General features: G+C 41.3%; 1 protein-coding gene across 1 annotated transcript; it reads right to left on the bottom strand.

Moving 5' to 3' along the window:
- Positions 1–520: 520 nt before the first annotated feature.
- On the bottom strand, positions 521–3,239 carry LOC146758296 (kinesin-like protein KIF20B). Its single transcript, XM_085517425.1, has 5 exons — positions 3,125–3,239; positions 2,666–2,726; positions 2,301–2,426; positions 1,898–2,037; positions 521–704 (listed from the first exon to the last, which is right to left on the bottom strand). The coding sequence occupies exons 1-5, from the start codon at positions 3,236–3,238 to the stop codon at positions 621–623; spliced, it is 525 nt and encodes a 174-aa protein (XP_085373551.1). The 5' UTR covers position 3,239; the 3' UTR covers positions 521–620.
- Between the last annotated feature and the right edge of the window lie 21,942 nt (positions 3,240–25,181).

Genomic DNA, 25,181 nt, shown 5'->3' with positions numbered 1-25,181 from the left:
GTACAGATTCACATGTTTAAGAAGTTACATGACAAGAGCCCAGCAAACAGCTCAACTAACTCAAGTGACTTTGTTATCAGTCACTATTTGGAAAGTGATAAAGGAGCAAAACTGTGGCCGTTTGACCAAGTATTTTTATTCAGTATCTGGAGAGAAGTTTGTGGGGTTTCTTTAGAAACTCAACTGCCTTTTCTTCCTTATAAAGGCTTAAAGGCCTTCTGCTTTGCAGAAAAGAGAACAAACAAAAGCTATTGTACAAAATACTTTCTTAGTCTCATTAAATAGTGATCTATTTTTCAACTGTAATTTTCTTATTGATGTCCCACATACGTGACATTTCATTATGCACTTATGAAAGATCTTTCTTTTTGTGGCCCCCCCATTCCTTCCTTTTCCAAATCAATTAGTTCTCAAATGGGCTTTGGCGCATAAGAAAGCAAGGGGACTTGGACAAGCTGCTCTTATGCACCCTTACTGTTAATACTTGGTATGTAGTTGTCTCCAAACTACAGGCACCAGACAACTCTGCCAGGACCTCATCACTTATGATTTCTGCTTGTTGCTTTCCATAATGTTGTCAGTCCTCAGCAAATTGTTTCATTTCTTTGTTGCGAAGATTCTCAGCTTCTTTTATCTGATTTAGGAGCTCTTCTTTCTCCTCCAGCCACTTTTTTTCTATCAGTTTGATACTTAGTCTCACTTTCCTATTTCAAAGAAACCAAAAATGAAATAGTGAGTCATTAAGGAATAAAAGTCTTAAAAGCCAGGTCATCATTAAATAGACTTGTTTCTGCAAGATAACAGAAACATTAGCAGTTTTTACTACAGAATATTCCCAAAGGCAGGTATTGGATAATCATTAGTTCTTTTCCATTAAAAAATAATCATTTCCAGTATTTCTTATTCAGACTGGAGAGCCTCCATAAAACATCTCTTTTTCTTTATAAATGTTCACACAAGCTTTACAGAACTTACACCAAAAGTCAGTATAAGAAAAACTCTTTTAACTTAAAAACTACTAACACTTTACGCTGCCCTGCAGCAGTTGTAGAAAAACTTGCAGCTCCTTCAGGGTTGAAAGACAAAGAAAAGCAACACAGTTTACACTGTAGGAGTAGTCTCCTTTCCTATCAAACCTACTGGCAGACATTCTCATATATAGGACAGAGCACCTGAGAAACTGCTTGGAAAAAATAAAAGTCTTTTAACCAAGGAAAATTAGTAGACCCGCAGCCCAACAAAAAAAGCTTCCTGGTGATAAAGTTAGATGATGATTTCGATAGCTTATATTAGTTGCCCAAGCAACTAACAGAAAACAGTTTTGACAAATACACCGTAAGTTACAATTTGCTTTGAGTTAGTATTCCTTTCTTGCAAACAACAATTGTATAAGTATACTCTGCTTATAGGACATTGATGTGGTGTAGAATGAAGCAATGAATGTTCAACTTTCCCCTCTTCTTGAAAAAGTGAATTGGCTCTGTGCATTAAAAAAAAATATCATGAATAAGCTTACTCAAGGTGAAGGAGGAAAGAAGCTCAGAACCATTCCACTAACAGAGTGGATGTAACCTATTGTATACTCACTTAGAAAACTCCCACTGCCAGCCCATTACTTTTATTTAAAAAAACAAACAACAACAACAAAAAATAACATCAGATGGGATAAGACAACTAACTGTTCAGAGGCCAGCAAAAGAAGCACTGCTCATGGCAGCATAATGTAGGGAAGGCTACACTTCCTATACTATGGGGGCATCAGTGATGCCATTCTTAACATACCACAAAAAAGCTGCACCTGGTCCCTATTGCATGTTGCACTGCAGCTTTTACAGGAAGTTTCTGTAATCAATATAACAGTTTACTTTATCAAGTTACAACTTTGAAGTTAAGTTACCTCCAGCTCTTTTTGCAGCTTTATTAATTCTGTACTGTTTTCATTCAAATTTGCCTCATCACTTTCGTTGTTCTTTTGCTGCCAGTCACTATTGCTCTGGTATTCCAGTTCACTGTATTTGTGTTTCCATGCAATCAGTTCTACTCAATACACAAAATGAGGTTAGATAGCATATCATTTCAAATATATATTTGAAATACCACACCAATGACTTTTTACTAAAGCAGCTTCGGTTTTATCTGCTACAGACATAAAGAAATAACAGAAGCCTTTAACTACAAGAGAGTTGTTGTTTACTATGGAACGTTAATGCCTAAGTAACAGTCACATGAAAATGGAAGTGGCTATCACAGTACGTCTAAACCCCTTTTGCATCCCTGCTCCCTTTCCCTGGAAAGATTACCTGAAGCTAATTTTTGGTTCTCTTCTAACTGAGCTTGAAGCATTTCACCTTGTTCAAGCTGCACTTCCTCTTGTTCTTCTAATGCCATCCGCATAACTTCAATTGTTCTATCCCTTGCACACAGATCTGAAGGTTTGAAAATTTACAGATGAACTCCCTACTAGCTCCCATTATTCTCAAATCAAGATTCTCCCATGACCAAAAGCTCTTTTAAAAGAAATAGACCATCTCCATTGAAATATTTACATACAAATACATGCAGATATGTTTTAAAATCGAAACACAGAAGACTCAAAGTCATTAGCAATGTGACAACATTTACACGGATATTCAACACACACACACACACACAAATAATGGCTGACCGTCACATAGTTGGTCATAGTCTTTGGAGATATCTTCCATCCTCTCAGTTTCCACCAGCTCCTATATTTCATGTTGAAAGAAAAGCATACACAGTAAAAACAAGCAGAATCTTTAAGACAGCCTAGAATTAATAAGTTTTTCATAAAGCATAAATAAGGACTCAAGCTGATAAAAAGAATTTATGGTAAGACATTTCAATTAACATATCATGATGTCACTCAACAAGATCAGGTTATATGCATGTATTACATATGTATTTACTATGCAGATTATGGTATTGAAAACAATCTGCCAGTGCTCTGTAGTGACTAATTATTTGAATATCTTTCATGGTCTACCACTAATTTCAGTTGGCCACTTTCATTTTGGTCCAATTTTTTTTTTTTTTTTGACCATTTTCCTGTTGCTTGGAAAACCTGCATCATTCATTTAATAAAAATTAAGAGCAAGTAAAATACCTGCTTAATTTGTTGGATATAGAAGTCTTTATAATCCAGCTCATCCTTAAACTGGTTATTAATCCTTTCAAGTTCTTCCATCTTGTTCCTGAGGGATTCCTCCACAGAACGCATCGTGGACACCTGTAATGTAAGCACAGCTCACGGTTCATTAAGAGTTCTGTAATCCAACCTGGCCAAATACTTCTTTGTTAAATAAAGAGGAATTCACAAACAAGTGCTGAGTAGGAAAACGACAGGAAGTGCAAGGTAACCAAGGAAGACATGAATTCATTTTTAAGCTTCAATTTTCCAACCCAAGCACACCCAATAAACTTTCAGACTAAGTACCTGCAAAATGGGTTTTAAGATATCTTCTTGTTTAATAATTAAATTTTAACTATTAGCATCACTGAAGCTGAAATTGAAGAAAAAAAATATACATGCTTATATTAAAGAGCCTCTGGAAATTAGTCTATTTCTCTTCAAGTAAATAGCATTCTTCTTCCCAGTTATCAGCATTTTTTCACAAGACTTAGGTTTTAAGCTTTGGAGTTACCATGGATACCAATGGCAAGTCACCAGTAACGTAGAGATAATAACAAGTCCCCTCCAGAGGCAGATTAGCTATTCTCTTCACAAACCTTATTCCAGACTACCAACCAACTTTACTTTCCTCTGTTCATTATCTATGCAAAACCATGTTTTAACTTCTGGTCCCCTCTAGAGCTTCAATGGCAACTTTACCTAAGATTTGCTGCTAGCCACACTAGTGTGAAATTTCCAGCTTCATAGTTAAAGTTTGAGAAGTTTTAACAGCAGAAAGCCAAGCATAATCTTACAGAAAAAAAATATCTCAGTTGACTACAAACCTCGCTTTGTAGTTGCTGAATTTGTTTCTCGGCATCAGAATGTTTGTCTTTTAGATCTGCATACTCTTCTTCTTTCCTCTGCAAATCTTTTTTCAAATTCAGTACAAGGGCAGAACTCTCAGAAAGAATATTTTCTAGCCTTATGTTAAAAATAAAGAGACAAAGAACATTACTGTTACACATCTCATGGAAACAGCAATTACAGCTTAATGCATGCCCTGCCTGTTGGTTTCTATTTGTAAATAGACTCTTAAATCTATCTAGACCAGGGACAAGATTTAAACAATTACTTTTGAATTTCAGCTTGCTTCTCATAATCAGATGCTGAAGCAATAAATTATTCAGATGCTATTCTGAGGGATGTACAACAAAACCACCAGAAATCCCCATATTATTCTTTATTTCCTTGCACACTCCTGTTTTCCCTTGGAACTCAAGTAGCATACCAAAGCATCCTAAAGTAGTAGTTTGGCCATTGATAAGCATGCAAATGCATTAAGTCGAAGGGATGTTCCCATTAACTATTTTTAACTCTAGTTCATTCTCAAAGGGCTCTAAGTTAACTCAGTGGTTACTTACGATTCTATACGTTGCACTTTCTCCATTTCACTCTTCTCCTTTTCCCGAAGAGAGTGTTTCATCTGCTCTAAGCTGTTTTTCAACTGCACAACTTCTTGAATCAGATTTGCTTCTTTGCTACTTAACTCTTCAACCTTTTTGTCTGCATTTGCAGACTTCTCCTGAAGAGTTGCTGTAACTGTCTCCAGATTAACAATAATAGATTCTTTTTCTTTAAGTAATTCATTGAGTTTTGACACATTGTCTTCCATTGTCTTGTAAGCCTCCAGGCGATATTCAAGCTCTCTTATTTTTACCTCACAGTTGGCAACTTCCTCCTGAAATTGTGCAATCATTCTCTGATCTTCTGCAGTCTTTTCTTCAAAGTCCTGAATTTTCTTTTCTATTTGCTCATGTAACTGATTCACAAGACAATCTTCCTGACTTGTGTGAGTTGTAATCTCACATAGCTTCATTACAAGTTGACGACTATGATTTTCAGCAAATTGAAAAGATAGAAAATAAAGAATAATATGGGGATTTCTGGTGGTTTTGTTGTACATCCCTCAGAATAGCATCTGAATACTTTATTGCTTCAGCATCTGATTATGAGAAGCAAGCTGAAATTCAAAAGTAATTGTTTAAATCTTGTCCCTGGTCTAGATAGATTTAAGAGTCTATTTACAAATAGAAACCAACAGGCAGGGCATGCATTAAGCTGTAATTGCTGTTTCCATGAGATGTGTAACAGTAATGTTCTTTGTCTCTTTATTTTTAACATAAGGCTAGAAAATATTCTTTCTGAGAGTTCTGCCCTTGTACTGAATTTGAAAAAAGATTTGCAGAGGAAAGAAGAAGAGTATGCAGATCTAAAAGACAAACATTCTGATGCCGAGAAACAAATTCAGCAACTACAAAGCGAGGTTTGTAACTCCAAAGCCTAAAACATAAGTCTTGTGAAAAAACGCTGATAACTGGGAAGAAGAATGCTATTTACTTGAAGAGAAATAGACTAATTTCCAGAGGCTCTTTAATATAAGCATGTATATTTTTTTTCTTCAATTTCAGCTTCAGTGATGCTAATAGTTAAAATTTAATTATTAAACAAGAAGATATCTTAAAACCCATTTTGCAGGATCTTAGTCTGAAAGTTTTTTGGGTGTGCTTGGGGTGGAAAATTGAAGCTTAAAAATGAATTCATGTCTTCCTTGGTAACCTTGCACTTGCTGTCGTTTTCCTGCTCAGCACTTGTTTGTGAATTCCTCTTTATTTAACAAAGAAGTATTTGGCCAGGTTGGATTATAGAAGTCTTTTAATGAACCGTGAGCTGTGCTTACATTACAGGTGTCCACGATGCGTTCTGTGGAGGAATCCCTCAGGAACAGGATGGAAGAACTTGAAAGGATTAATAACCAGTTTAAGGATGAGCTGGATTATAAAGACTATACTATCCAACAACTTAAATGGGTATTTTACTTGCTCTAAATTTTTATTAAATGAATGATGCAGGTTTTCCAAGCAACAGGAAAAAGGTCAAAAAAAAAAAAAAAAAATTGGAGCAAAATGAAAGTGGCCAACTGAAATTAGTGGTAGACCATGAAAGATATTCAAATAATTAGTCACTACAGAGCACTGGCAGATTGCTTTAAATACAATAATCTGCATAGTAAATACATATGTAATACATGCATATAACCTGATCTTGTTGAGTGACATCATGATATGTTAATTGAAATGTCTTACCATAAACTCTTTTTATCAGCTTGAGTCCTTATTTATGCTATATGAAAAACTTATTAATTCTATTCTGTCTTAAAGATTCTGCTTGTTTTTACTGTGTATGCTTTTCTTTCAACATGAAATATAGGAGCTGGAGGAAAAGGACCATATTCTTCAAAAGTGGCGTGAGGAGAGAGATCAGTTAGTAGAAGCTTTGGAAGAACAGCTCAAAACTTTGGCTTCTAATGCCATACAAAAAGAGACAGAAATAGCAGAACTGAGACAATCTGCCTTAAAGGATTCAAGCAAGGTCAGCTCTCCTTTCCTCCTACCTGATTAGCTACCCATAAATTCTGTAAAACTCCTGTACCTGCTCTTTGTATTCTGGGTGTGGTTCTGTTCTTGAACACTGTCATATTGACATCATGTGCAACTAACCAAAAAAAGCACCAGCTTTTATTTTTGTTCTTCAGAAACAGAATTTCTGTTAATTACTAAAATTTCAATTTTTTCAGTAGTTCAGATAAGCAGATGTCAGTTTGATGCTTACGATCCTACAGTCAGACTGGACATCTGTAGCTTTTTCTGATAATTCGCAGCATTTCCGAATCCCAAGCTAGGCTCAATACTCAGACAGTAGTTCTGTCTCAGGTTTCTTACTTTCTTTGCTTTCTCTGAGGTAGTATCTACAATGGCATGAAAAGACAGAAGGGGACGTGGAGAGAGATTAAGGGAAGCATCAAAAAGCAGAGGGGGGATGATCTCTGGAAGTTGCATTTCTTATTTCAACATCCAGCTTTTAATCAGGATAGCCAATCTAAGCCGTAGCATAGAATTTCAGAAGCTAAACAGAAGACTAAATGAGTTGTGCTCTTTTGAGAATGTTTGGATTCACTTTCTCTGAGAAGAAAGATGTTCTCATAGCAAAACTTCCCCTACAGCTGCCGACTTTCTCACAGTACCGAGGATTTGGGAACAAATAAAAGCTCGGGTTATTATATCTTAAGAGAGATGAAGGCTGAAGCACATAAGTAAAATAGAAGAATCAAAATATATTGTATTACAACTTCCCAGGCAATTCTGTGACTACTGCACTTGTAACAGTGACCGTACAAACCCGTGAAATGTTACTGTTCTTGAATAGTTAAGTGTTCTAGCCTGCAATTCTAAAACTGATGCTACTAAGTAATTGCAATACTGCTTGTGTGTGTTAATTCCTTTTGCCAATCCCACAACTCAGCAGTTTTTACTGTTTATTAGGATAATGCAACTGTGATAGAAGAGTTAAGAAAAGAACTGGCTGACAAAGATGACTTTATAAAGGAATTAAAACAACGCATTAACCACAGTAGCCCTCAGTGTTTGCCAGAAATACCTTTACTTGAAGAAAGACAAAGTAGAAGGAATGACTCTGTAAATGAAAAGGTATGATTATATTTATAGAAAGTCAGTACTTAACATCTTGTTAACCCCTTTTTGTTCTTCTGTTTTCCTAGGAGATACTGGAGCTGGAATCATTTTTCTTAGCATATAGTCCTTTAACTACATATTCAGTGATGAGTACTTGTTGGTTCTTTTTGTCTTCCACTCAAACATGAGCTCTCATCTTCTCCAAAATATTTTATTTACTAGAACACCATCTCTCTGTGTACATTATGGAACTTTTCCATGCAGTTTTCCATGTATTCGTATGTGGATGCTGAAGATTAGGCAGAGGTTTAGCCTTTGGTGTTCTAACATAGCAGCTGTGAGCGTGCAGAGTATGGGGGGAATGGATGACAAAACGACCAGCGTTACAGATTTTGTCCCTAAATAATGTCTCGCTTTCTCTCTTTTGGAGGCAGAATACTGCCTGAGACTGTTAGTGAGACCCAGTAGGGTGTATCTGAAGATCACACAATGAATAGATGTTACTACCTTCCCACACTTGTGCTGTGTTTCAGCTTACGTGTTCATGTGGCGTCTGAGCTTGAGGTTTTACACTGTAACTTTAGAAAACTCGAGATATTTTGGAGGTCTAATGCATAGCCTAATCTTTACTCCTTTTAAATATTTACAGCCTAGGAAACAACAAAGCAAAACTAAAACTGGAGAAAGTATTCCATTAAGATGCAAAGCTGAAGGCAATTATTTGTCACGTCCATGTACTAGGAGCCTCACTTCATTAAATGAATCTGAGGTTAGTATGAAACTTCAGATCTGAAAATGTTGTGATTGTATTGCTTTTGATAAGGAATGAGTAGGAAAAGATCTCATGTTCTCTAAACAATTCCCAAGTTTTAATTTATTTATCCCTTTCAAGGTGATCAGATCACCTGTTTTTATAGCCTTTGATAGGAATAAAAGCTGTTGAAACAATTGTGTGATGAATTTTTGTCAGTTGCTGTTGAAAACTCTCCTCATGTTAATGCTTATGAAGTGGCTCATGATTAGATAAGTTCTTTGGAAAAAATTCATGGAGCCACTGAAACAGGCACAGCAAATTGAACTTATTTTCTTCCTCTGCAGGATTTCTGGATATTGTTTTGTTAGCAGATGATGTTAATCATTCCTATATAAGTTTTTAATTGCTAACTTTCATAAAATAGCAGTTACATATATTTTAAAAACAAAGTATTTATTAACCCACTTAATTCTTGGAAATACAGTGGGTGGTGATAACTCCATTCAGATTCTTAGCAGAGCCTGATAAAGTGGCTCTGACTACTTTTTGTCTTTCTACAATCTTTGGTAACTTTTTGAGAGGAAGAAGACTCCCCTCAGGGGGTCGGAACAGTGTAAATAGTAAAAGCTGCTAGTCTGTGTTTGGGACACTGGAGTTTGCTAGTTACTAGCAGCAGTAGAAGCCGCCATCTACCATTTTCTGATGTCCCCAGCAGCCTGTCTTCCATGTGTTCAACCAGCATCTGAACTCATTTTTGATATGCTAGCTGAATTCCTGCCATAGAGAAGGAGGAATCCAGGTGATCTCAGTTCTGACTTTGTTGTTCCTGTTGAGAAAAACAGGATTGGGTGGATTGTGGACAGGAAGTGCTGCTGGGGAAATGCATACTGACATTTCCCTGTCACTTAGCTGTGCATTTGCTGCCATTTGACCATGAGCAGGTACATGATAGCCTTCAGCTTAAGTATGGTGTCATTGCTTGAATGTCTGTATTCTCTCCAGGGAAAAGATAGCAATGGAGTTCTTTAATGACTTGCACTGGGCTTGCACCTTGCCAGCTGGACCTTACTTATGTAAATAACATCTCTAGTGTAGAAGAGGAAGGGCAAATTCCCTAAGATTAAGCTGGAAGTTAATCGAACACTTGAATCAAATGCTCCTGTTCCTGCCCAGTTCTGACGCAGCAGAGTTGAGATGAAGAAAATCGTGTCAGTTCTACCACCATTCTCTATTAAAAAAAAGTGTAGTTGTCTGTGCCCTTGAGAAAAAATGACTTGTAAAGTATCAGGCTCAGTTTAACATGGAGAACTTTTTTTGTGATCATAGATTGGAAATAATTTTAAATGTAACAAGTTCTAGGAAAGAAGGGTAAAACTCTGCTGTAACTGAAATAGACTCCTTCTGTTACAAGTGTTCTTACAGCAGGAAAATTGAATGCTTACATATCCTTTTCCAGATGCTTTATAGCTTTTTAATCTCACGGCTACCTTAACACTTGCACTTAAAATTCTTCTGTGCTATCAGGATCATTTGGGAACTGTCCTCAACTCATCTGGAGTGTCCACAGAAAATGGCAAAACTAGTCGGTTCCCAAAACCAGAGCTGGAAATCCCACTGACACCTCTGCAACCTGATAAGATGGAGATAAAGCAGCACGGCAGCATGATACCTTTAGGAGTGAAAATGCCTAAGGCAAAAAAGAAAAGAAGTGATGACATGGATGAGGTATGACCTAGACCCAACAGAAAACAAAATATCTGATGCCTTTTTACCATTCTCATTTAAGCATTAAAAAATGCTATTTCTACCTCAGTAAAGTAGTTGAAGAATTTAATCAATGAACTGCTTTAATGAACAAAACTAATAGCCAAGCTCAGTGATAATGGTTTAAGAGAAGGGAATTTCTCTTAACTCCATTGTGTATTTTCTTTGAAACCTGTAGACATAAATCAGCTTTTTAGACATCATGTCTAATACTGATATCTTAATGTCCTGTTTTTATAATTGAATGCTTATTTATTATTTGATTTACAGTGGAATAGTTACCACTAGCAAATACTTCCCTACTATTAGCAAAAGTGTTTAAAGTATTCACTTTTGTGACATCAGTTGTTCTTTCCAAAAGAATCATGGCTGAAACTTGTCTTATTTTCCCAGGATTTTGTGAAAAGTGAGAACACGAAAAATACAAAATCTGTCATGGCTTTTAATTCACCCTCTGCAAGTGACGAGAAAATGGTTGGTTTTTGTTCTAGTTTTGAAGCTAGCTTGGGACTTCCTGTAATTGTGTGGTCACACGAAAGAAGCAGTGTCTTATCCTTATGTGTATACCTGAATGGGAATCTTACATGCTTATGAGCTCTTCCTATTAAATTCCATAAGCTAACCAAAGGGCAAGTCAGTCTGTCCCCAGAGCGTGTAATGGCTGTACTGTGTAACGATTTGGAGGGAAGGATATTGCACACTGAATAGTTGGGAAGAGAAGCTTTAGTGTATTATCGTGTGCTTTTGTAAGTGAAGCCCTTGTATTAAACTAAGGTTCATATCATTAATATGCATGGCAGTTATTAAAAACAGATGTTCACATGTGATACCAGTATCCTTGGCATAGTCAGAGTATGAGTAGTAGATTTTTCCCATCTGTTGTCTTCTGTTTTGTATGTTTGTTTATTTTATGTAATTAGAACAGCTTATGTAAGAAACAACTCCACAGCTTGGGAGCTACTTTTAAAGAAACTACTGCCTTATTAAGAAACTTTAAGAAACGTAGGCCTTGAAATAGCTGAGATTTTGACAACTCCCTAAAGGGTATAAAACTGTCTACATTACTTGCCGTTGTGGTATCATCAGCATAATGAACAGAGGTGTCAGTAGTAAAGCTCAAAATGTCAACTTAAAATAACGTTGAACTAAAATGAAGTTTAAACAATGCTCTTGTTTCACATGTTCACATCTCTGTTGAACAGAAATCCGGAAAAGACTACTTCCTGAGAAAGCGAGTACATGCTTCAAGACTGACTAAAAAGAAGGATGAAACACTGCAAAAAGTTGGAGATTTTATTCAAAGCTCTCCTTCTATTACACACTCTAAAGGTTGGTGTAGAATAAGTTTTATTCCATGTTTTCTAGACATTGTAGAATGGCTTGTTTCTGCTGTAGGCTATTAATGTATGTGTTCTTAGAGAACTTGTCTGCCATGTTAAGTTGTCCTTTGATTTATGAAGTAAATGCATTTATTCGTCTCTTCAGAGATTCATTATTACATTTGTGAAAACCTACAAGTATACAGAGAAAGTTGGTTCTGTCTTGTGCTTCTGTCAGCACGAAAGTTAGGCCTGTTGTTTAACTCCTGCTGAAGTTTCTGACTTCCAGCGACTTCTGAGCCATGATTGTCTTTCATACTCCATTTTAATGCGTGCTTTAAGCTGCCGTACCTGAACCTATAAACTGTTTCAGCTATAGAAGCAATAAAGAACCTCGACGAACAAATACAATTTCTGAGTATTTTCACTTAAATTTTACGTGTCATTTATAAACCAAGTTTGGTACAAAGCTTTTTTTGCATTCATTGATTTAAAGACTCACAAAACCAGTAAGTTGATTGGTTTATGTATCAAAACAAATTTCTTCTAGCCAAGAAGCTGATGTCAGCAGTAAGTTCTCCTAAATCAAACGAACCTGAAAGGCTCGAAGAAGGAGAGACCAAGCCAAAACGATCCAAAAGGAAGCTGCATTCCACTGTCGTTTCTGGCCCTCTAGATATACCTGCTTCTTCGGTAAGCGATTATACTGTAGTCTTGGCTTAAAATAAACTACTAAGGAGTCCAAACAGACTGGAGGTTTCATCTATTTGCAGGAGGAGGTTGAAAGTACTGAGGTATATTTTTATTCTACCAAGTCATTCTTGTTGGTCTTCCTGCTGTTCTGTTTTAGTTTGTCCTCAAAGATCTCTGTGTTTGGCTGGCTTACAGTTTACTAAGTAGGTGATGTAGCAATCACAGAGATGTCTTCTAATTTGGAATCATAGATAATTTCAGTGTGTTGGAGTGGGATTATTCTACTACACACTTTTCTAGAGCACAACTTAGACAGCTTTTTAGGTATGCTTAAGCTATGATCTCCTGTCTAAGCGAACTTGTAAAGGATCTGATGTGCCAGTTTCATGACTCTGTCGGCAGCTATTGTGCTAAGAACATTCTTGCTCTGTTGGAACTGCATCATTTAATTATATTAGAGTCCTTTTTCTGTTCAGCATAGTGATCATTTGCCCATACTGTAATATCCCTCTGAATTTTTTGATGATTTGACGAATGATAGGGGCAGAAACCAAAATGTTATTTTTTTTTGTTAGAGGATGAAGAAGATGAGACAATTTCTTCTCTCACTGTAGTTCTGAGAACATGGAACTGAACCGAGAACTGAAATTCTGGGCAAGTCATAGCTACAGGGATTGAGGCTAAAAATGTTTTCTGAACGCTTCATGTTTCACAAAACAAGTATTATAATACTCTTTTGAAAACAAGTATTTCAAAATGAAAGCTGCCTTCAGGCTTTCCTCAGATGTGTGTGCTTTTTTAAGATAAACAGGATTTTGTACATTCTCCATATTTGTTCCTTGTGATTAAGCTGCATTAAAATGATCTCGGTATCCCATAGTTTTCTGAATTAAATATAATAAGCAAATGCCATTCTGAAATCCATTTAGGGGAAGAAATATGTTTGCGTGGGTCAAGAAGAGCTTGTCAGTCTTGTGCGAAAAGATGAGTAACTTTTGAAATGTTTTCTTCAGGAATCAGAGGAACAAAAGAAGGAAAGTGATCATCTGATCATCAAGCGACGGCTGAGATCCAGAACAGCTAAAAAAACCTTGAAGAAGCATGTTTGTTTCCCTTTCTCAGGACATACTTTTATCGTATTATTAAAACTGGTTGTTAATAAACAGTAACAGTTACTCCGTTGTGTTCTTAAATTTGTATATAGGTGTACAGTGTCTCTCTGACAGTTTCAAACTGACTCCATTGAGGCTGAAATAAATACAAGCTTTCTTAAACTGGGTTTGGATTTTATTGTGGTTAAGGGTTTATTTATTTTTGTCTTGCCTCCCCTGTATAGGAACAGTATCTCTAGGACTGATTGCTATTTACCCATTGTGCAGTAATAACTGTACTTGTTCAGGATGGCCTGGCTTGCTTTTTTCACATGACTGGTGTACTTAGCAGAACTCTGGCAGAGAGAAGAGCATGAATACACATTAATATTTATGTATACTTAATTTTTGGGCCTTTTTAAAGAATTTTCTTTGGAGAGAAGATGGTGCCAATTCCTCAGTGTGGAAGAAAGGTGCTTTCCCTCACTTGTGCAAATTTAGCTTTAAATTAATAAACTTAGAAAAATAAACCCAATACATTTGGGGGGAATTCTAATATCCCAAATACTGTTCTCCCCCTCAGTGAGCTTCGAACCGTTAGATGCTGTTGGATGAATTAGCTGAAAGGTTCTCAGCTGGCAGTATGTCCTCGTGTTGTCTCCAAGTCCAATAGTTCCTATAGATTCAATTGCTCAGGAGGTAAAAACATGGATGAAAGCTGACTTGGGTGAATATTTGAGAGTTTGATGGGAGTGAATTTCCTTAAAAGCAGCTGGTGATAGAACAATATACTGATTGTATTTAAAAAAACCCACAATCGTACTATTTGTTGCTGTGCCAATAAGCTTTCTCCTTGCTTGTAGGCTTGTGAGATCCAGGTTTGCAGAAAACAATCTGTGAAAAATCATGGGAATCATGTGGTTTTATGCTCAGCAATCTCATTAAAAACTTGAACTGACTTTTAGAAGCTTTTCTCCATGGTGTTAGCTGGACAAATCTGCATGTGGATGTCAACATGGAGGCTTTTATTGACCTGGAGTAGAAAACAGCATTCGTACCTACCAGGTGAGATGGGCAGTTACTGCACAGGTACACAGAAGAAACTGATGGAAGCATAAGTACTTGAAATCACCCTCCCTCCTATTTATTGACCTATGTATGTGAATGCCGTGCATGAATGCCTCATAGCCAGATGTCAAAATGGAACAATGCTGCCTGAAGTGGTTGGTGACAATATGGAAGACGGTTCTGATCAGCTGCAGTTTGCAAATTACTTGCAAATATTTCATATCCAGAAGACTGCAATTTATCAGCCATGCGATATTGGAGGCAAAGTCATTGCAGGGGATGGGAGTGATCTACTTGTTCCAGAAGCTGTTAATAGAGCTCTCGTTGCTACTGGGTACATCATGATATACACTTAATTACACTACTTTTTAAATGGTATTTTTATTATGAGAACAGCCTCATTGCTGCCTGCTGCTGCATGGGAAAAGCAGTTGCACACTTTGTATAATTATATGTGGTTCTCTGCTGCAAAACTGACCTTTTACAAAATGTCACATGTGGTGTTTGGTGAGTCTCAGGCTTGCCTAATTTCTGTGCATTTTCGTAAGGCACAGCAAGTGCAGAAAACAGGTTGCTTTGTTTAGGGAAAAGAAAAACCAACCACAAATGTTTAGCTGACTTGCGGAATCAAACTCTATAATCCAGAGATGGGTTGTAAAGCAGGTATGTTTATTCCAGCGTTGCGCAGCGCCGGGTGCAAGGGGGATAGCTCCTCCAAACTTGCACACCGACTTGTAAAGCCGTGATACAGAAAGCAGGCAGAAGAAACATCCTTCAAATCCAGAAGGTAAACTCCACCTATTCATTCCTTAACTGGGTTAATAAAGTGCATGGATTTGCCACCACTGAGTGTATGCATTCAACAATTCTATTACTTGCCTTCAAGTGTTGTACCAAACTACAGCACTTGCTATCAAAAATTTTTGCAAAATTGGAGTCCAAACTCCAGAAAGTCTTCTATCCTTCTACAGTTATGTATCCTTATAGGGTACCACTTTACCCTGACTGGGCAATCTCTTGCTTTTAACTTCTATTCAGGGCTTCATGTTTGGCCCTGATGCCCACACCCCTAAGTGCATCATGTTTGATATTGCTGTGACTCCTGGGGTACAACATTGTTTTTCCCCATTTGTGCTAATGTCAGACTTACAGTTTTTAAACAGTCAATATTGTTGGACCCTTAGCTCCAGTTTTATTAAATTTCTTGCCAGAGCAACCTGGCAGGTACAAGAATTTCTGTATTCCTACTTAGTTTATATTTAATTAATCCAAAAAAAACGTAAACCTTTTCTTGTTGGGCAGTAGCTTCTATTACTGTTACAAAACCATCTATGAGTAGTAAGAAGCACCCATATCCACCAGAAAATAAATCTCTTTATCCTGCTTCCCTAGATGCAATTTCCCGTTGCAGTTTGCACACTGCTTTCCTTTCAGTGGGGCGGAGCCCTCCCTGGGCACTTCAAGCCCCCACTCCCCCCACCTCTCCCTGAGGGGATCTCTGGGTCCTACGGCCCTATTCTGGCACCACAACAGTAACAGCTGTTATTATCACCAATTCCCTTACTATCTGTTTGTCAATCAGTTTTGTTTTGTTTTCATATCGTTCACCTCTTTTCAGTCCTGACATCCCTGTTATACCTTGCCAGTCCTTCCTCCTTCAGCCTGTGTCTGTCCCAAACTTTCTCACTTTCCAAACTCTCATCATTACAAAAACTACTAACATCCTATTTTAGTTTCACCTCCTTCTCTCCAGGTGTCCAGTGCTAACACTGGGATTTCAGGTTTCCTACATCTCTGCACATGAAGGCTATTCTCACTTCCATTGCCCCCTCCTCCCCACCTCCCCCTTTTGCTGCTTACAGCAACAGTCTCCGTACCCGGCTCTCTCCCACTCCAAGAGTTATTGCAAGGGGGGGGAAACAATACAGGGGGTTGCTCTCATACCAGCACACATAAACTCACTTTCTCTTTAACTCTTTTTCCTTTGAACACGATTTCACTATTTGTACCTTCAGTTACACTTTGACACACCCTCAGTTATACTTCTGTATACCAATAGCAATTACACTTTCTTATACCATCAAAGCAGTTTGTCCCATTCCCTTCAAAACCCACATATCAAACAGTACAATTTTTCAGTTTCCACAAACTAAAATTCCACAATCTTCCACAAACTAAACAATTACCCTTCAGGTATTGAAAGGCTGCAATGAGGTCACCCCGCAACCTTCTCTTCTCCAGGCTGAACAAACCCAACTCCCTCAGCCTGTCCTCATAGGGGAGGTGCTCCAGCCCCCTGATCATCTTCGTGGCCCTCCTCTGGACCCTTTCCAAAATCTCCATGTCTTTTTTGTACTGAGGGCTCCACACCTGGACACAGTACTCCAGATGGGGCCTCACAAGAGCAGAGTAGAGAGGGACGATCACCTCCCTATCCCTGCTGACCACCCCTCTCCTGATGGAGCCCAGGATCCCATTTGCTTTCCAGGCTGCCAGAGCGCACTGCTGGCTCATGTTAAGTTTCTCATCTATCAGGACCCCCAGGTCTTTCTCTGCCGAGCTGCTCTCAAGGACAACTCCTCCCAGCCTGTACAGGTGCCTGGGGTTCTTCCGGCCCAAGTGCAAAACCTTGCACTTTGCCGTGTTGAACCTCATTAGGTTCACCCGAGCCCAGCTTTCCAGCCTGTCGTGGTCCCTCTGAATGGCATCCCTTCCTTCCACCGTATCAACCGCACCACTCAGATTGGTGTTGTCAGCAAACTTGCTGAGGGTGCACTCCATTCCCTCATCGATGTCATTAATATAGATGTTAAGGAGCACCAGTCCCAAGACAGACCCGTGAGGGACACCGCTAGTTAGGGCCTCCACCTGGACATAGAGCCATTGACCACCACCCTCTGTCTGCGGCCTTTCAACCAATTGCTTATCCATCGAGTTGTCCACCCATCACATCCACTTCCCTCCAATTTGGATATGAGGATGTGGTGGGAGACCATGTCAAAGGCCTTGCTCAGGTCCAGGTAAATGACATCGGTTGCCTTCCCTTCGTCCACCAACATTGTCACTCTTTCATAGAAGGCCACAATATTAGGTAAGTATGACCTTCCCCTGGTGAAGCCGTGCTGGCTGTCTCAGATCACATGCTCATTCTTTATGTGATTGAGCATGTTGTCCAGCAGGATCTGTTTCATGATCTTCCCAGGCACAGAGGTGAGACTCACCAGCCTGTAGTTCCTTGGGTCCTCCCTGCTCCCCTTCTTATATATGGGAGTGACGTGACCCATCCAGCTGCAGCTCAGCACAATGCTGCCATGCCATGTGCAGGGTGCCTTCCATCCAGCTGCAGCTCAGCCCAGTGCTGCCATGAGTAGTGCAGGGTGCCCTCATTCTGCAGATCAACCCAATGCTGCCTTGCCATTTGCCACGTTCCCACCCTCTACAGCCCAGCCAATGCTGCCATGCCATGTGCAGGGTGCCCCCCATTCAGCTGCATCTAGACCGAATGCAGCCATAACTTGTGCAAGGTGACTTCGGTCTGCAGCTCAGACAAATGCTGCCATACCATATTCAATGTACCACCCAGATGCAGCTGAACCCAGTGCTGCCATGACTTGTGCAGGATGCCCTCCATCCATCTGCATCTCAGTCCAATGCTGTCAAACCATGCGTAGGGCACACTCCAGATGCAGCTCAACTCAATGCTGCCATGCCATGTGCAAGGTGCATTGCAGCTGCAGCTCAACAAAAATGTGCCATGTCATGTGAAGGGTACCCTCCAGATACAGGTCAACCCAATGCTGCCATGCCATGTGTAGGGTGCACTCCAGCTGCAGCTCATACCAATGCTGCCATGCCATTGGCATGGTGACCTCCTTCCAGCTGCAGCTCAGTCCAATGCTGCTATGCCATGTGCAGGGTGCCCTCCATCCAGATGCAGCTCAACCCAATGCTGCCATGCGATGGGCACTGTGCCTTCCAGCTGCAGCTCAACCCAATGCTGCCATGCCATGTGCATGGTAACCTCCATCAACATGCAGCTCAACCCAATGCTGCCATGCCATGTTCAGGGTGCCCTCCAGATGCAGGTCAACCCAATGCTGTCTTGCCTTGTTCAGGGTGTCATCCAGATGCAGCTCAACCCAATGCTGCCATGCCATGTTCAGGGTGCCCTCCAGATTCAGGTCAACACAATGCTGCCATAAATAGTGCAGGGTGCCATGCACATGCAGCTCAATCCAATGCTGCCATGCCATGCGCAGGGTGCCCTCCATCCAGCTGCAGCTCGGCGTAATGCTACCATGCTGTGTGCAGGGTACCCGCCCTTTGCAGCTCAACCCAATGCTGCCGTGCCATGTGTATGGTGCTATCAAGCTGCAGCGCAATCCAATGCTGCTATGCCATGTGCAGGGTGCCCTCCGGATGTTGCTCAACCTACTGTTGCCATGCCATGGACATTATGAACTCCACCCAGATGCAGCTCAAACCAGGGCTTTTATGCCATGTGCAGGGTGCCTTCCATCAAGCTGCAGGTCAGTCCAATGCTGCCATGCCAAGCGAAGGGTGCCCTCCAGATACAGGTCAACACAATGCTGCCGTGACTAGAGCAGGGTGCCCTCCCTTTGAAGCTCAATCCAATGCTGCCATAGCATGTGCAGAGTGCCCTACCTCTGCAGATTAACCCAATACTGCCATGGCATGTACAGGGTGCCCTCCATCCAGCTGCAGCTCAACCAAACGCTCCCATGCCATGTGCAGGGAGCCCTCCAGTGGCAGAACAACCCAATGCTGCCATGCCATGTGCAGGGTGCTTTCCATCCAGCTGCAGCTCAATCCAATGCTTCCATGCCACATTCAGGGTACCCTCCCTCCTTCTACAGCTCAACCCAATGCTACCAGGCCATGTGCAGGGTGTCCTCCAGATGCAGCTCAATCAAATGCTGCCATGCCATGGGCAGGGAGCCCTCAATTCAGCTGCAGCTCAACCCAATGCTGCAATGACTTGTGCCAAGTGGCCTCCATCCAGCTGCAGCTCTACCCAATGCTGCCATGCCATGTGAAGTGTGCCCTCAAACCAGCTGATGCTCAACCCAATGCTGCTATGCCATGTGAAGGGTGCCCTCCCATTGTAGCTCAACCCAATGCTGCCATGCCTTGTGCCGGGTGACCTCCATTCATCTGCAGCTCAACCCAATGCTTCCATGCCATGTTCAGGGTGCCCTCCCTCCTTCTACAGCTCAACCCAATGCTACCAGGCCATGTGCAGGGTGTCCTCCAGATGCAGCTCAATCAAATGCTGCCATGCCATGTGCAGGGTGCCCTCCCTTTCCAGCTCAGACAAATTCTGCCATGCCATGTGCAGGGCACCCTCCATCCAACTGCAGCTCAATCCAATGCTGCCATGCCGTGGGCAGGGAGCCCTCAATCCAGATGCAGTTCTAACCAATGTTGCCATGCCATGTGCCGAGTGCCCTCCATCCAGCTACAGCTCAACCCAATGATGGAATGCCATGTCTAGGGTGCCCTCCATCGAGATGCAGATCAAACCAATGCTGCCATGCCATGCGTAGGGTGCACTCCAGCTGCAGCTCAACCCAATGCTGCCATGCAATGGGCAGGTAGCCCTCAATTCAGGTTCAGCCCAACCCAATGCTGCCATGCCATGTGCAGTGTGCCCTCCAGGTGCAGCTCTTACCAGTGATGCCATTCCATGTGCAGGATGCCCTCCATCCAGCAGTTCTTCATAAAGCTGCCATGCCATGTTCAGGGTGCCATAGATCCAGCTGATGCTCGACCCAATGCTGTCATGCCATGTGCAGGGTGCCCTCCAGCTGCAGCTCCACCCAATGCTGCTTTGCCATATGCAAGGTGCCACACCCAGGTGCATCTCATCCCAATGCTGCCATGCCATGTGCGGGGTGCCCTCCATCCAGCTTCAGCTCAGCCTAAGGCTGCCATGCCATGTGCACTGTGCCCTCCAGTTGCAGCTCAACCCAGTGCTGCCATTTCTTGTGTAGGATTCCCTCCATCAACATGCAGCTCAACCCAATGCTGCCATGCCATGTGCAGGGTGACCTCCCTTTGGAGCTCAACCCAATGCTACTATGCCATGTGCAGGGTGAACTCCATGTAGCTGCTGCTCAGCCTAATACTGCTATGCCATTTGCAGGGTGCCTTCCAGTTGCAGCTCTGCCCAATGATGCCATGCCATGTGCAGGGTGCCCTACCTCTGCACCTCAACCCAATGCTGCCGTGCCATGTGCAGGGTGCTCTCCAGATGCTGCTCAACCTACTGTTTCCATTCCATGGTCATTGTGAACTGCATCCAGATGCAGCTCAAACCAAGGCTATTATGCCATGTGCAAGTTGCCCTCCATCCAGCAGTTCTTCCTAAAGCTGCCGTGCCATGTTCAGGGTGCCATCGATGCAGCTCAAGCTCAACCCAATGCTGCCATGTGATGGGCAGGGTGCCCTCCAGGTGCAGCTCAGTCCAATGCTGCTATGCCATGTGCAGGGTGCCCTCCATCCAGATGCAGCTCAACCCAATGCTGCCATGCGATGGGCACTGTGCCTTCCAGCTGCAGCTCAACCCAATGCTGCCATGCCATGTGCATGGTAACCTCCATCAACATGCAGCTCAACCCAATGCTGCCATGCCATTTTCAGGGTGCCCTCCAGATGCAGGTCAACCCAGTGCTGCCATAACTAGTGCAGGATGTCATGCACATGCAGCTCAATCCAATGCTGCCATGCCATTGGTAGGGTGCCATCCTTCGAGTGGCAACTCAGCCTAATACTGCCATGCCATGGGCAGGGTGCCCACCCATTGCAGCTCAACCCAATGCTGCCATGCCATGTGCAGGGTACCCTCCATCCAGCTGCAGCTCATCATAATGCTGCCATGCCGTGTGCAGGGTGCCTGCCTTCTGCACCTCAACCCAGTGCAGTCATGCCATGTGCAGGTTGCCGTCCATCAACATGCAGCTCAACCCAAAGCTGCCGTGTCATGTGCAGGGTGCCCTCCAGATGCTGCTCAACCTACTGTTACCATGCCATGGACATCATGAACTTCATCCAGATGCAGCTCAAACCAAGGCTTTTATGCCATGTGCAGGGTGCCTTCCATCAAGCTGCAGGTCAGTCTAATGCTGCCATACCATGTGCAGTGTGCCCTCCCTTCTGCAGCTCAACTCAGTGTTGCCATGCCATATTCAGGGTGCTTTCCAGCTGCAGCTCAACTCAAAACTGCCATGCTGTGGGTAGGCTGCCCTCCTGAAGCTCAACAAAATGCTGCCATGCCATGTGCAGGGTGCCCTCCATCCAGCTACATCTCAGCCCCATGATGCTGTTACAGTGTGCTTTAAATAGTAGTAGCTATCTAGTACAAAGACTACTTTGGTCTCTTGTGTGTGTGATAAAAGCAGAGATGAGACAAATGTCCCATTTCTTCTGCAAAGGCTCAAGATAGAAAGGGATAAAAAAAAATTTGTATAAAAATATAACTGCAGATTTCCCCTTCTTAGAAGGACCTCCCACTGACTATAACATTATCCGCCTCATGTAGGATATTGGATTCAGGATCTATAGCAGTGAGCTGTGTTAGTATTGAATCTCATTTGATGTAATAAACCTTCCTTCTCCCTTACCCGCTTGGTCTTTCCAGTCCTTTTCATATGATTGTAGCCCCCCCCATAGTTCTGACCATAGAAGGATGTATAATTCACTGCCCTCTCTGTGGCAACATGGGGACCTACATGTGCTATAGGAAATGCAGATGTTTGTTTTGCAAATACAGCTCCTTCTTCCCCCCCATTATGCATGTATGTCATATGGCCCATTTTATATGTTTGCTATTTGCTTGCTGTTGTTCTCCATAGGTGGACCCATTTACAGTGAACTTTTTCATCAATAAATATTTCTATTGAGCAGACTTAAGATCTGGAATTATTTCAGGGTTTTTTTTTAGTGTACGAAATACAGGTTTGGAAATAAGCTCTCTCAAAATGGGAGGGAAGAAAACGGGGGAAAGGATTTAATCTGTAGTGGAAAAGTGCATCATGAATGGTTGTCAGTGGACATTTTCAAGGCTGTAGGAAAAGGAGGACGTTAAAGCAGAGAGTAGAGTTTCAAATCTTGCAGAATTAACTGTGTAGCAAAATCAGTGCTTCAGGAAGAGGGAGCTTTCAGAACCTGTCTTTAATTTTCACATGGGAGCTTTTCTTGCAGGATGCGATGAGGGCTGGTGTGTCTCTTGGAATGTATACGGATAGCAAACTCGGTGTCTATGGGCTCCAATTTACCCAAAAGAATTTAAATAAACCTTTCTCAAGCCAATCCGAGCTAACAGTACAGTAAGAAAATGTGCTCTGTGTCTATATGGAGATTGGAAAAAATGGAATTTTTCTCTGATGTGTCAGGCAAAGCTGGCTTCAGTGAGTGTGCAGATGTGAGATTTTGCTTCAAGAACTGGAAAAGACTGAGGCTTGACTGCAGGCAGTAGGCAAACCAGCAACCCTTTTCAGTTTGTTTTAAGCATATGATGTGTGTAGGTCTGAAGGATATTAAGTTGATAAGAATTTTATGGCAATGGGGTGCCTGGTGAGTTCTGGGTTCTAGCTTCAGAAAGAGCTGTATTGTGAATGCAACTCCCAGTTTTACAGCAGAGGCTCCATGAGATCAAGCCAAAAGGAATGTCCTCACCAGAAGCCAATTAAAGCCTGTTGTAACAAGGAGATCCAAAGATATTATATTAATCTGTAAAGTATGGTAACTAATGGAGCAACTTGAAGATAATATGCCGTGGCCATGGGAATTAGGGTAGCCAAATCCTCTACATCAATGCCATCAATATACACCAAGAGAGGTTCTAAAATTCACCTGCCTCTGCTGTAGGTTACCGACTCAGAGGAAGCAATGAAAACTTGGATCCCAGTAATTTCCAGCACAGTTTTTCAGACCATTGAAGTACTATTATTCCTACTCGAGGAGATTTGTGGACAAAAGCACCAAATCCCATCCCCAAACACAGTAATTGTATTTTGAGTGCCTCCTTCAGTCTCTTATCAATCCCTTTGCCTTCATAAGGGGTGTGCATTTCTTGATCCTGAAAGATGCAGTGTCTCCTAAAGCACTGCCCAGCTGTGCCAGGCAGTGGGAAAGGTGAGAACTGTTGTTTTGAATTGTAAAATCACCCTATTCATAATGCATGAAAGGACCTGTGCCACCGCACAGTGTTTCAGTCCTCCTGCAGCTCTGGAAAATTGGACAACTTCATAGTCTTTTATGAAAATATAATGTATCTTTGCTGCCTTTTGAGTAGTAAATTATGAATTTGAAAGTGACAAATATTAGCAAGCTGCCTTTATTGCTAACAAAACCAAAAGAGAAAAGGAGTCTGCAGAGCCTTTGGCAGAATGTTTAATAACTTTTGTGATTACTGTTTCCCAGAGGTAATGTGTATAATATGTACTTTTCCTCTTTCATTTTATCAAAACACTTATGCTGGAGACCACTGTTGTGTCTCTGCATTCCTGAACTTCTTTGTCAATTAGGGGTTATAGAGGTTTGAGCAAGCACAGTAAAAGCAAAGCTGTGAAGGCTTCAGCATCCTTTAAAAGAGAATTGCACTACTTCAGCTTGGCCCAAAATTATGTAAATAAGCAGTAAGGTGCTGAAAGTCTGCAGTAGTAGAGCAGCTGTGACAGAAACATTTTGCAGATGGATGGTGAATAATAGTAGATCATGCCAAAACAGACTCTATCTTCGGGGTATTCAGGTAGAAGAAAATTCATTTTAGCTGATGGCTTTGGTATCTTGACATAGAGACATTCATAGGATTTTATATACAAATTGATTGTTGAATAAAATTTCACGAGATTGCATTCTTAACTTCAAGTATAAAAGCAATATTTTTGGACTTAGCACACAGAGTGCAGTTGTAGTTGATGTGAAGGAAGAACAGAGGATGGGCAGCAGCATGTGTGCTCCTGGGACAAGCACTCAAGGAGCTCGCCAAGGCTGTGGTTCTCAAGTCAGTGATAACAGGATGAGGTTGCAAGATACATTTAGGATGATATCATGCAAACAAGGAACATTTCTTTTGAATGAAAACACCAGAGCTGGAGTGAAAGCTGAGTTCCCACTGAACTAAGGAATGGGTCCCACAGCTTCTAGACTGAATTACATCTATTTCTTTGCATCTGTTTTTGTAAATGCAGAAAGAACTGCTCAGAATGGTTTAACATCAAGGAACCAATGCTGCAGACTGTTATCCATGCTTGGATGAATGCTGGTCAAGGATGCGGATCAAATCACCAGCAACCATCTACTCTGCAAGGCCAAAGCCAACCATAAAGAACAGCTGTGCTATGGAGAAAAGGAGGAGTTTTCATCCTTTCATCAAGCTATCGGTTACAGAACACAAATGCAATTAAAGTAAGTATTAAAAGAGTGATCCTAACTTTTGGCATTGGTAAATAGCTCAGCTAAAGCAGTGCACATTTGCTGTTATTACGTAGGTTTGCCGCGAGGTGGGTTCTAGACAGCATCTGGATCCAAAACTGGTTGGTTCCTTGTAACAAAGCTCAAGCTACAGTCAGACAAACGTATTGAAACCTAGTATGAGCTTTGCTGCCTGCAGTTTGGGGTGGGCTGTCTCCAGTTTCACTTCTCTTTAATATATGGAAAAGTATTCAAACTCTGAGTGTTGCTTTGAGGGTAATCTTCACCATTCCTAAAGACATCTCAAGTGCATTGAAGCACCTACACTTCCTGGTCTCCAGCTTGCTCCCTCTTTACTCTCATCCTGGCTTCTCTCCAGTCATGGCTTTGTAC

Source organism: Coturnix japonica, chromosome 16 (assembly GCF_054131305.1).
Source record: "Coturnix japonica strain WE chromosome 16, WE-NBRP24, whole genome shotgun sequence".
Taxonomy (NCBI): Eukaryota; Metazoa; Chordata; class Aves; order Galliformes; family Phasianidae; genus Coturnix; species Coturnix japonica.
The sequence above is the reverse complement of the archived record's forward strand: the minus strand, read 5'-3'. Positions and strand labels throughout refer to the sequence as shown.

Coding starts and splice junctions, on each gene's coding strand:
- LOC146758296 (XM_085517425.1), bottom strand. CDS start 3,238: ATGCGTTCTGTGGAGGAATCCCTCAGGAACAAGATGGAAGAACTTGAA. Junction 2,427..2,665: donor CTATGACCAACTATGTGACG/GTCAGCCATTAT, acceptor TCAAACCTTCAG/ATCTGTGTGCAAGGGATAGA. Junction 2,038..2,300: donor GAACCAAAAATTAGCTTCAG/GTAATCTTTCCA, acceptor TGTATTGAGTAG/AACTGATTGCATGGAAACAC.